Source organism: Bufo bufo, chromosome 6 (assembly GCF_905171765.1).
Source record: "Bufo bufo chromosome 6, aBufBuf1.1, whole genome shotgun sequence".
Lineage (NCBI taxonomy): Eukaryota > Metazoa > Chordata > Amphibia > Anura > Bufonidae > Bufo > Bufo bufo.
This window is the reverse complement of record NC_053394.1, coordinates 174,832,397-174,844,027: the sequence shown is the minus strand read 5'-3', so window position 1 is coordinate 174,844,027 and position 11,631 is coordinate 174,832,397. Positions and strand designations below refer to the sequence as shown.

The window sequence follows — 11,631 nt, the reverse complement described above, 5'->3', positions numbered from 1 at the left end:
ACAGCTTCAGCAGAAAGGGGGGAGGGATTTTTATTAAATATGCAGCCAACTATCCATAGGCAAATCCAGAGGTTTGTTCAGCGCGGATACTTCACTGCCATGTGAGGGGAGAGCGCGCGCACGTCTCTCACACAGCAGCTGCCTCCGCCGTCAATTTCCCGCCTGCCGGTGACGTCACCGGGCCGGGGTTTAGCTGCCACCCACAGCGCTGTGTCCACAGAATTCCTCTCATTTTGAGTTTCGAACATCCCGCGCTTTTTACGACGCCCCGTCTAATTTGATTGGTGGCTGAAGTCAGGCCTACCGCACTCTGATTAGCTGCAGAGATGTCTGCCATAGTCTGATTGGGCGAGCTTCTGTACCTTATATACAGCAGCCTGTGTCATGCCGCTCATAGCTATTAGCTAAGCCCCTTTGCCGAGTCATTAGTCCGCCCGTTATATTGAGCACCTGCAGCAGTTTCCCGCCCGCTAGCTAATGCTATGGCCACTCCGCCGAAGAGGACGTGTTACAGCCCCAGCCTGGACCTCAGCTTCCAGAAGCGCAGCAAGAAGATCTCTATAGAGGGGAACATTGGTGAGTGTGGTACTCCTACCTGAATTCAGTGACCTAACTAGACTGGCGCCTCAGCCAGGTCACCTGGATGTACAGTGTATAAAATCCAGTAGGTACCGTACACCGGAGAGGCCTGACTGCAGAGGGCGCCCTGAGCCCGGGTCCTCCCGCCACTTTGCATTGGTTGGAGCGGATCAACTGCTTAAAAGTTCTGGCGGGTTTTTCCCACCCCTTATAATGGCTACAGTGCCCGTGTGGCCTCCAGTCACCAGGAGTATTAAGTCTACTCTTACTAATTAGAACTTCTTTATTAGGGTTAAATGGTTTTCTTTCTAATTAATCTTGTAATAATTGTAAGTAAGCAACCATCTGCTCAGGAACATTGGGGTCCTGGGGTGCCCCACTATTCATTGTGGGTGGTACCCATAATAATCTGTAGGTATAAGTTCTTTGGGCAGAACTGCTTCTAAAGGCCCTGCTGGATGGAACCTGCAGACTGCAGTGGGTTTGGGCTTCTCTGGGTGGTCTGGCTTTGGCTCTAAACTAATGTATTATCCATATTGCCATTTTCCCATCACATTATACACTGCTTGTTTCCATGGTTATGACCACCTTGCAATCCATCAGCGGTGGCCGTGCTTGCACACTGTAGGAAAAAGGCGCTGGCCTGTCTACGGTCCCGACCACCAGAGAGGAAGGTGCCTTTTTCTATAGTGTGCAAACACTGCCACCGCTGATGGATTGCAGGGTAGTCGTAACCATGGAAATGAATAGTGTAGAATGTAATGGAAAAAATGAATCCAGCCAGCAAAGGAGGCAATATGGACAATCACAATACATTAGTAAGTGCCGTGTATTAAAGTGGTAAACTTTGTTATACTCTTCCATGAGATAGGGATAACGATTAGATCAGTGGGGGACCCTGACCCATCACAAACAGGTGGCCTGTACCCCCTGCAGCACCCCTGTAATTAACAGAGCGGCTGGTCAGGTATTTGTGTGGCCGCTCCAGTCACTTCTATAGGAATTCCAGGGATATCTCTGGAACTCCCATGGATATGAATGGGGTGGCCATGCACATGCCCGACCAGCCGCTCTGTTTATTTCAGGGGCTACGGAGCCCCCATGGGAGTCCTGCTGATCTAACCCCCTATCCACATAACTTAATGTAACCGGAATACCCCTTTATCTACATGATTAATGCCATTTGCTGAAGTGAGACAAATCCTTAAATAAAAAAAACTTGGAATGATTGATTTTTCATATTATGTTTCCACAGCTGCTGGAAAATCAACATTTGTCAGAATTCTCGAAAAAGCGAATGATGAATGGGAGGTTGTTCCTGAACCCATTGCCAAGTGGTGCAACGTCCAGACTAGTGAAAATGAGCATGAGGTATTGGAGCCCTGCGTACAGCTTACATTTAGTTCTGAGCCAAGAAGCTTCAGATGCTTCATCCAAAGTCACTTTGTTCAGAATAATGCTGTACGGGGATCCGTCTCCATACAGTACTAGAATGTATGGGCTCCAATGAGCCAAAGTTAGTTATTCGCAAAGTCACTTGTGACTTTGTTGAATAACTTCGGTAATTGATTTTTAAAGTGGGAAACCACTTTAAAACTTGAAACAGAACTCTGCTTTAGTTCCAACTAGTACCTGAGAACCAATGCAGAGTTTGGTTTTAAAGTGGTTTTCTCACTTTAAAAATCAATTTGTGAAGTCACATGCAAGTTTGTGAATCACAAACTTCGGCTCATTGGAGCCCATACATTCTAATACTGTATGGAGACAGATCTCCGTACAGCATTATTCTGAACGAAGTGACTTTGGATGAAGCATCTAAAGCTCGCTTCGCTCAACACAACTTACATTCACAAGATGAGGGGTATTGATATGTAAGACACTGGATGCGGGTCCCACCAATGGCACAGAGTGAGTTAACAGGTGGCTGCCCGTGTGCATGGTTCACTTCTATGGAAGCAGCCAAGCACTCTTTTAGGCTAACTCCCATAGAACTGAATGGAGAGCAGCTGCTTGTGTGACCCACTCCGTTCATCGTTCTTTGCCTCACCACATTAGATGGAGTCTGGAGACCCCAGAGGTGATGCAGCTGTGGTGCATGTAACAACATTCTGTGACCTTATAAATATTTGGTGGGGGGGGGGGGGGGGTGTCCGCTAAGACTGCCTTTCCCCTCCCCTTGCACTTTCTTGGTTCTCTTAGCTGACAGATCATCTTCCCAGTAGTCACTGATCTCACACAGACCTGTTTGCTGTCCTGGCCATAGACGCCTGGCTGTGTCCTTATACAGGCAGAGTATTTCAACTGTTCCAGTCCAGTAAGAGACCCCCCCCCCCCCCCAATTACCTTTCACTGTGACGAAGTTCTCTTCTGCTCAGGTTATAAAAGCTATTACTGAGCCATTCCACATTATGCCTCCAGTAACGTGCAGGGGGCGAGACTTTGTACCAACAAGCTCCACCTACTTTTCAGTGCTGATGTTCCTATGGCCCATATAAACTGGCAAGCTAGTCTCTGGGGATGCCTGACCGCTGTCAGCTCTGGGTGGGTGGAGCCTGATACCGCTAAGCCTGCAGACATCAGTAGTGATGACCTGTGTGCGGGGGCGTGGCTTTTCCCTCCAGCAAGCACAGCCCACAGGTCAGACTTCAGTGATGTTCCGTGGACCGCTCCTCCTGCAGCCCTAGGCTGGTACACAGAATGTCATCAGAGCAGGTAAAGGTGATCTCAAGTATGAGAAAGGGGCCACTCTAGAAGTGAATCAATTGAAAATCCATAACTTTTGTTTAGATAGAAACATACAAAGAATAACTTGGACAACCCCTTTAACATGCGCTACATACTGTGAACATGTAATTATTAAAGAAATTGCAGAATGTCACCTGTAGAAGATATATTCTTATTTTGAAGCAGCAACTGATTATTTAAGGGAGTTTCTGGATATTGATTAACTCTTCTCGGGCACCCCCACCACTTGGTGACTGAAACCATACAGCCGACTGAGCCGGAAGCAGAGTCTTGTGTCCACTGTGCCTGTGAATGGAAGCTGCAAACTAGGGCTGCAGCTAACGATTATTTGAATAATCGATTAGTTGCCGATTAATTTCTACGATTAATCGGGAAAAACGACAATTACAAAACAAAGCGGTTTATAAGATTTTACTTGAAAAATTATGTTCAAAGGCCATATGAAAACAAATTGTGGATGGCACTGTTATGGGGAGGATCTGTGGGTGGCTCTGTTATGGAGAGGGGGATCTGTGGGTGGCGCTGTTATGGAGAGGGGGATCTGTGGGTGGCGCTGTTATGGAGAGGGGGATCTGTGGGTGGCGCTGTTATGGAGAGGGGGATCTGTGGGTGGCGCTGTTATGGAGAGGGGGATCTGTGGGTGGCGCTGTTATGGAGAGGGGGATCTGTGGGTGGCGCTGTTATGGAGAGGGGGATCTGTGGGTGGCGCTGTTATGGAGAGGGGGATCTGTGGGTGGCGCTGTTATGGAGAGGGGGATCTGTGGGTGGCGCTGTTATGGAGAGGGGGATCTGTGGGTGGCGCTGTTATGGAGAGGGGGATCTGTGGGTGGCGCTGTTATGGAGAGGGGGATCTGTGGGTGGCGCTGTTATGGAGAGGGGGATCTGTGGGTGGCGCTGTTATGGAGAGGGGGATCTGTGGGTGGCGCTGTTATGGAGAGGGGGATCTGTGGGTGGCGCTGTTATGGAGAGGGGGATCTGTGGGTGGCGCTGTTATGGAGAGGGGGATCTGTGGGTGGCGCTGTTATGGAGAGGGGGATCTGTGGGTGGCGCTGTTATGGAGAGGGGGATCTGTGGGTGGCGCTGTTATGGAGAGGGGGATCTGTGGGTGGCGCTGTTATGGAGAGGGGGATCTGTGGGTGGCGCTGTTATGGAGAGGGGGATCTGTGCGTGGCGCTGTTATGGAGAGAGGGATCTGTGCACTGTTATGGGCATAGCAGTGCACAGATTCCTTTCCCCAGAAATGCCATAGACCGATCCCCCTACCCATAACAGCCCCGGCTGCTCACAGCAGACTAATCACTCACTGCATCTTTATTTTACCTTACAATCGTGACGCTCCAGTAACAACTCTGCAGGCAGAGCGCAGGGCGGCGTAACGTCACTTACTCACGTGACGCACCTGCTCCGCCCACTTATGAATGAAGGAGGCGGAGCAGGCGCGTCACATGAGTAAGTGAAGTTACGCCGCCCTCCGCTCTGCCTGCAGAGTTGTTACTGGAGCGTCACGATTGTAAGGTAAAATAAAGATGCAGTGACTTAAAGTAAACCGCCCGCATAGCAACGAATCGGCGATTATTCGATAACTGGATTCGTCGACAACGAATCCAGTTATCGATTATTATCGATTAATCGTTGCAGCCCTACTGCAAACCACACCCTGGTCCGTTGTCTTGAATAGCTGACTGCCTGCAGTGTCGGACCCCCACTATTGTGATATTGATGACCTATCCTGTAGGTTGGTTATCAATATCAATGTCCCAGAAAATCCATTTAAAGTGGTTGTCCACTATAAATAAATAAATTGGGGGTCTAGCATGGAGGATGTTGTATCTATGGTGCACGTGATCACCTCATTAAATGTACCTATCCAAGTTATTGTGTCTCCTATCATTGCTCTGTAGTGTTCTGCTAGATTATTATATACTCACACAATTGGGTTTAATATAAAGTGTAATTTCTGTGCACTTACGGCCGCTGTATTCTCCTCCTGATCTGGCTGACTTGTAACGTTATCAAAGGTCCCCAAGCTGCCGTTAATCTGAGCTTTCATCTCCTTGAGGATGGGGAGGGTTGTTTCTCAGTCCTTTCCATGATCGCTCACCTTTCTCTCTCCCGGACACCGATCTCTGATCAGTGCAGATAGGAGAGAAGTATACAGACACACACCTCTAGTTGATCCAGCAGAATGCTATATGAGCGCACTGCTACGTCATTTGCTGACTGACGTATAAGACGCAGGCACTTCTTAGGCAGATTTTTATATAGGGAGTAAGGGTTAAAAATTAGTATTTCTCTCCAATCCAGTACTGCAAGGCCTCTGGACTGTCAAGTTGAGTACAATATATGCATGTGTTATTTATAAACCCTTTCTACCCCGTATAGCATTATCCTGCCTGATATTTTGAGGGTGGAGTTGCAAATGGGGGCACCTGTCACTTAAACCAATGACGCCAGTAAATCACCCTGCACTATTGGCTATATTAGCAAGTAAATCTCCCCAGTGATTCTAGTGTCTGTTCACAGCCTGTGCAACCTCATCGGTAACATGCCATGTTTTTAGGGGGTACTTGCACTGTCCTCATGCTGTGCCTGTAATTTGCAGCACAGTGTACAATGTAAGGATATATATGGCTTAGAAAAATCACTGAGCCTTGGACTCCCTTCCTACCCCCAACAGAAGAGAGAAAAATTGTGCTATATTGTTTTGACTGTAAGGAGGCATCATGTGGGTGCTGTAAATGCAAACGCTATAAATGGAGTTGGATAGTGGTAGCCGAGTCATTGTGTTCTAAAACAATCATTAGTATCACATCACTATAGCTGTATAGGACTGTGATTACATTATGCTTAATTTATGGCTATAGAAGTTTGTACATTATTTTTGCCTATTTTCTTTCCTCTTAAGGAACTTTCTACATCACAAAAGAGCGGTGGAAACCTCCTTCAAATGCTGTACGACAAGCCAACCAGATGGGCTTACACATTCCAGACGTATGCCTGCTTAAGCCGTGTGAGGGCTCAGCTGAAGCCAGTGTCTGCCAAGCTAAGAGAAGCTGAGCACCCTGTACAGTTCTTTGAACGCTCTGTCTACAGCGATCGGTGAGCACCTTGTGGGGGTTCTTTAGTAGAAAAATGTGACCCCTAATGAACAGCTCAAAAGTACATAAGTGCCATTCACAATCGCATACAATCAACCACACCAATTAAATGTGCACAGCATAGATAGTAAATGGTCTTTTATTAGTACAAATCAAAATCTTCATATAAAATACACAGGAACAAACAGGACCCTATAACTGGATCACAAGTAAATGTTAACTACAGTCCAAGGTGTATAGTGATGCTAGAACAGATATCTAGTAATACCAATATAAAACCCTGAGCTACGATGCAATATACCATAAGTCTATCTATATACACATTTGCTGGTATGTACTTATGGTATATTGTATCCTAGCTCAGGGTTTTATATTGGTATTACTAGATATCTGTTCTAGCATCACTATACACCTTGGACTGTAGTTAACATTTACTTGTGATCCAGTTATAGGGTCCTGTTTGTTCCTGTGTATTTTATATGAAGATTTTGATTTGTACTAATAAAAGACCATTTACTATCTATGCTGTGCACATTTAATTGGTGTAGAAAAATGTGTTCCTGAAGAGAACAGGTTGTGAGACATTATATTATTGCCCATATAGGTACGTTTTTGCATCCAGCTTATTTGAAGACGGGAGCATCACTGAGACGGAGTGGGCCATCTATCAGGACTGGCACACATGGCTTCTGAACCAGTTTGAGAGTGAAATTGAGCTGGATGGAATTATATATCTCCGAGCAACTCCAGAGGTAGGGATTAACTTGTACTTCACTAATATGGCTTATAACCTAAAAAAACAGAGGCTTTCAATACAGCTGTAATTATTGTTGTCTTTCCATGATACTCAGAAATGTATGGGCAGACTTCATTCACGAGGCAGAGAGGAGGAACAAGGAATTGAACTAGAATACCTGGAAAGCCTGCACTATAAACATGAGAAATGGCTGTACAACAGAACGCTACAGTAAGTTTTGCTATGTCGGGCTACGTTCACGGCAAACTGTCTGCCGGCAGGCACTGGATGCGGATGGAATGTCTGCCGGCCCCATTAAGTATAATGTAGTCTGGTGGAGATCCATACGCAGACAAGTGGAGAACCAGCCGATTCTCTGCTGCAGTTTGTGTCCAGGCAATTCTCCACTTGTCTTCTGGAAAAGCTATGCCAGCATTTCACACCAGAGGTATGAAAGTAGCCTTGGTGAGGCATTATGAACTTCCTAGTGTGTCTGTATGATGCTCTTTTCAATTGGCCAGACAGAAAAGACTGCATTCAGTTCTGAAAAAAATTCTTAAGACTGTTGTCCAGCTCGTGATATTGATGACCTGTCCTTGGGGTAGTTCATCAAATCCAGAGGCTGGACAACCCCTTTAAAAGCCCACTTGACTGGGCGAAGTTTCAACATACTTCCGCTGTTTCCTTTCTTCTAGGTTGGATTTTGAGTCTTTGAGACACACACCAGTTCTTGTTTTGGATGTCAATGATGACTTCAAGAATGACAAGATTCAACAAGAAGCATTACTTGACCAGGTAAGTTCTTCTAAAAATAGTAACTAGGGTTACACTGGGTATGGAAATATCGATACTTTGATGTTCAGTTTAATATTGTATTATTATTTATATTTTTTTAATACTAAGGCATGAACATTATAGAACATGGTGTGTACACAACACGTTCCAATTGGAAGGGGGGGGGGGGGTGTCAGAGGGAGGAGAGCTGTGGGAGCAGGGTTGGGCTATTCCATGCCATACAGGGGATTCCTATTCTCTCAGTTGCTGTTAGGCCATAGGGCACCATCCTCCCAAACATGTCTCTGCCCTTCCTGGGAAAACCTGCTCCAGTGTCCTTTCAAGAGTTGATGCATAGGAATGACTTCACAAGCTGTCCCTTTTCTTACAGTGCACCTGCTCTGAAATCTTAGTCTTCTCTGGCGATGGTGGGACATGTAGTTTCATATTAGTCACAGCTATAGACACTGATTTACATTGTATTTGCCAACACTTAAAATGTAATCAGGAAGAATGGTAGGAGTAGTAGAGTAACTAGTATAGTGTCCCCCTTCAGGGAATGTGAAAGAATGGTGTAAGTGGAGGGTTCTGCTTGCATCTGATGTGCACTGCAGCTGGCTAGCAGCACAGAGGAACATTAATGTGACTCATTAACCCCATTGTTGCCATATATTATATAAATAACAGGGGTCACTTTAATGTGAGGCACATCGTCTCATTACTTTAGTACCTCCATGTGGCGCATTAATAAGTAACCCCATCATGTACCTCCTTACATAATGGGCAACATGGCGTTAATGTGAGGTACATGATGAGGTTATTTATTATGAGGCACACACATCCAAATTGATCACCTTGTGCCTTGGTAGGAAGCAATTCCATAATGTACCTCACACAACCCAATATTGTCCTTTTTGTAAAGAGGTACTTGATGGCGTTACTGTTAATGGGAGATCAGATGTCTCCTCCTGCCATTGGTTGATTGTGTCGATGAGCCCCTTTTGTGGGCGGAGTTAGGTGTGCAAATGGAAATGACAGGCAGTGTTCGCTTGCCACTCAGTAATGCACTGGCCCACAATGCTGCTCCCTGATCAGCTGGATGACTGGTAAAACGTGTTGGAGACATTAGGGGTTAGTCTGTTAGGGTGGATTACATAGGTCAGAGGTTGGGGGTCGCTTGCAGCCATTTAGGTTTTCCCCTTGAACAGACTAGGGTCTGCAATGTGGAGTTCACATCACCACTGAGACTTGTGAGCTTCATTTGATCCCTTTAGCCTCACCAAACTGTACCTGATCTGGCCCTCCATTTATATATTATACTTCCTTGAGCATCTTTATCTGTAAAAAGAAAGTTACGTTTTATATTTCCTAAGAGTTCCCAGCTTGCCAATATAAGTTAGAATTTTACTCTCTGGGTAGACCTGACAGACTGGTTGTCAGAATACATATATTGTAAGTAACCCCATCAAGTACCTTCCCACATAGTAGACAATCAATACTTGTATGTACAGATCAGGAAGCGGAAATGCCACTTCTTGCTATGAACACTAGGGTCAGGTGTCCGTACAAGCTGCTGGTTCTTGGCAGCCCCAGATCAGCTCTGCAGTGAGGCAAATAGCGGTGTTAAAACTGGCAGAGGCCATATTACCTCTGTTACTGGGGCTACTGAAGGAAGGCAGGTGCTGGAGTGCAGTGTGAAGCGAGGCCCTGTTCCCTCACCCCAAAAGGGTTGTCTCTTCGGCAAGTGGCATTTATCATTAGTAAGTGCTTTGTATTAACTTTCTCATGTATGGTTATCCATATTCCTTCCTTTTGCTGGCTGGATTCCTTTTTCCATCACATTATACACTGCTCGATTCTATAGATATGACCACCCTACAATCAGTGGTGGCTGTGCTTGTACACTATAGGAAAGTGCCGGGATTGTGAAAGCTCACACAGGCAGACAGGGACGAGCCTCCCTGCCTGCCCCTGTCCCATTCCCACCACCCCACACACAAAGGGAGTAAGGGAACCTGGTAAGTATATTCAATGTGAGGGGCTTTTTATAGGATTGGATAACCCCTTTAACTTTCTCAAGATATTAAATGCCAGTAGAGTCACCATTGACGGTGTTCACTTTTGTCACTGAAGTCTGACATTGACATGGTCAAATTACTGTAATTCTGTTATCTGTCTGTTTAAATTTTTTTCCTTTTAGGTCAAAGATTTTCTTCTATCCCTATAACCACTACTTCAAATTAATATATTGATCGAAACTTGAGTCCTGGCGTCTAGCTGGAATTTAGTGATCCTCTACTTCTGCCTCCTGAATTTTCCTCCATTTTAAGTGTTTGTTGTTTTTATTTTTATTTTATATGTTCATAATTTAACTATTTAAACTTTTGCTGTTAGCATTTGTATATATTTGCATGTAAATATGCGCTTCTGGCTTAAAGGGGTTGCCGTTGCTAAGGCAATATGAGGCCCAGTCCCAACCACCAGCCAGCCGGGAAACTGAGCAGCATGGCGGCTATCGCTGCTTCATAACTTCCATGCACCACCATGGGAGCTACAACAGCATAGAACAAGCTGTGCTTATTCCTTAACTCGGAGATGGCTTGTTGTGCTACACTGTTTCCGTTGCTCCAATGAGTCGCAATAGGAGTCACTGATGCAGCGAGCGTCAGAGCTCTGCTGTTTTCCAGCTGGCAAGTGGTCAGGACTGTCTAATTTCGCTTTAGTAATGGCAAGATGAGACAGCCCCTTGTCTGTACAAATATTATGAAATAAATTTTTATAGTGTAACTTCTTTCATGAAACTGCATTGCTTTGTTATATATTAGGTGCTCTACGGAATTTACATTGAGTTACTTTTATTTAAAAAAAAAAAATTATTTATATTGTGCTGGTTTTCAGTCCTCATTACTAATGTATGTCCAGAGGTCGCAATAACGCCTGTACAAGCGTCATAGACGCCTGTTCAGGCCATTTTACTCCCTGGAAAAAGTCTAAGGCGTACCGATACGCCTTAGACTTTTCCCTGCCATTCATAAGTATAGTGAATGCTGTGAACGGCGCAGGCAGCGCAGCGATGCTGCTGCCTGAGACAACCAATAACAAGGCTCCTTTACAGTAAGGAGCTTTGTTATTGGTCAGTTTGAGCGGGCTGCTGGAGCTTAGGACACACCGCTCTGAAGAGGGAGGAAGGAGGTGCGCGATCCTTACTGGCGGGGTAAGTGGTGGTCTGAGCGCCTTGTTTTTACCCTATAGTGATGAGTCTGAAGTGCTCAGCCGAGCGCTCCTTCCTGCTGAGTGCGGTAGTGAAGATGGCCTCAATAGAAGGTCTATGGGACCGTCTTCACTACCGCAGTGAGGAGAAGTGGCTGAGTGCTTCAGACTCCTGCTTATAGAAGTCAGCGGGGGTCCCAGCGCTGGACACGCCAACAGGAGACCTCCATAACGACAGACCTGTCACCCGTAGACCACTGTCACCTTTCTTATGAATCCATCAAGGATTCATTGCAGCATGTTCCATCAGATGCTTATAAGGATTTCTTCTGTAATGCGGTGCCGCATGTGGCCATTTACAGCCTCCAGGACATAGTCCCTCTGCCAAGCACATGAAGTACTTCACTGTAAAACTGTATAATCCAATACCCACAGCGGTGGTGGCTTTTTTGTGGAATGAGATGGGGCAATGGAAGACAAACTCCCCTT

General features: G+C 45.8%; 1 protein-coding gene across 1 annotated transcript; it reads left to right on the top strand.

The window, feature by feature from the left end:
* The first annotated feature begins 414 nt into the window (after positions 1-414).
* Positions 415-10,845, top strand: LOC121003868 (deoxycytidine kinase 2). The gene is made up of 7 exons (XM_040435799.1): positions 415-576; positions 1,835-1,950; positions 6,230-6,423; positions 7,027-7,174; positions 7,274-7,389; positions 7,854-7,953; positions 10,133-10,845. Exons 1-7 carry the CDS (start codon positions 483-485, stop codon positions 10,157-10,159), a joined length of 795 nt encoding a protein of 264 aa, XP_040291733.1. The 5' UTR covers positions 415-482; the 3' UTR covers positions 10,160-10,845.
* The last annotated feature ends 786 nt before the right edge of the window (positions 10,846-11,631 follow it).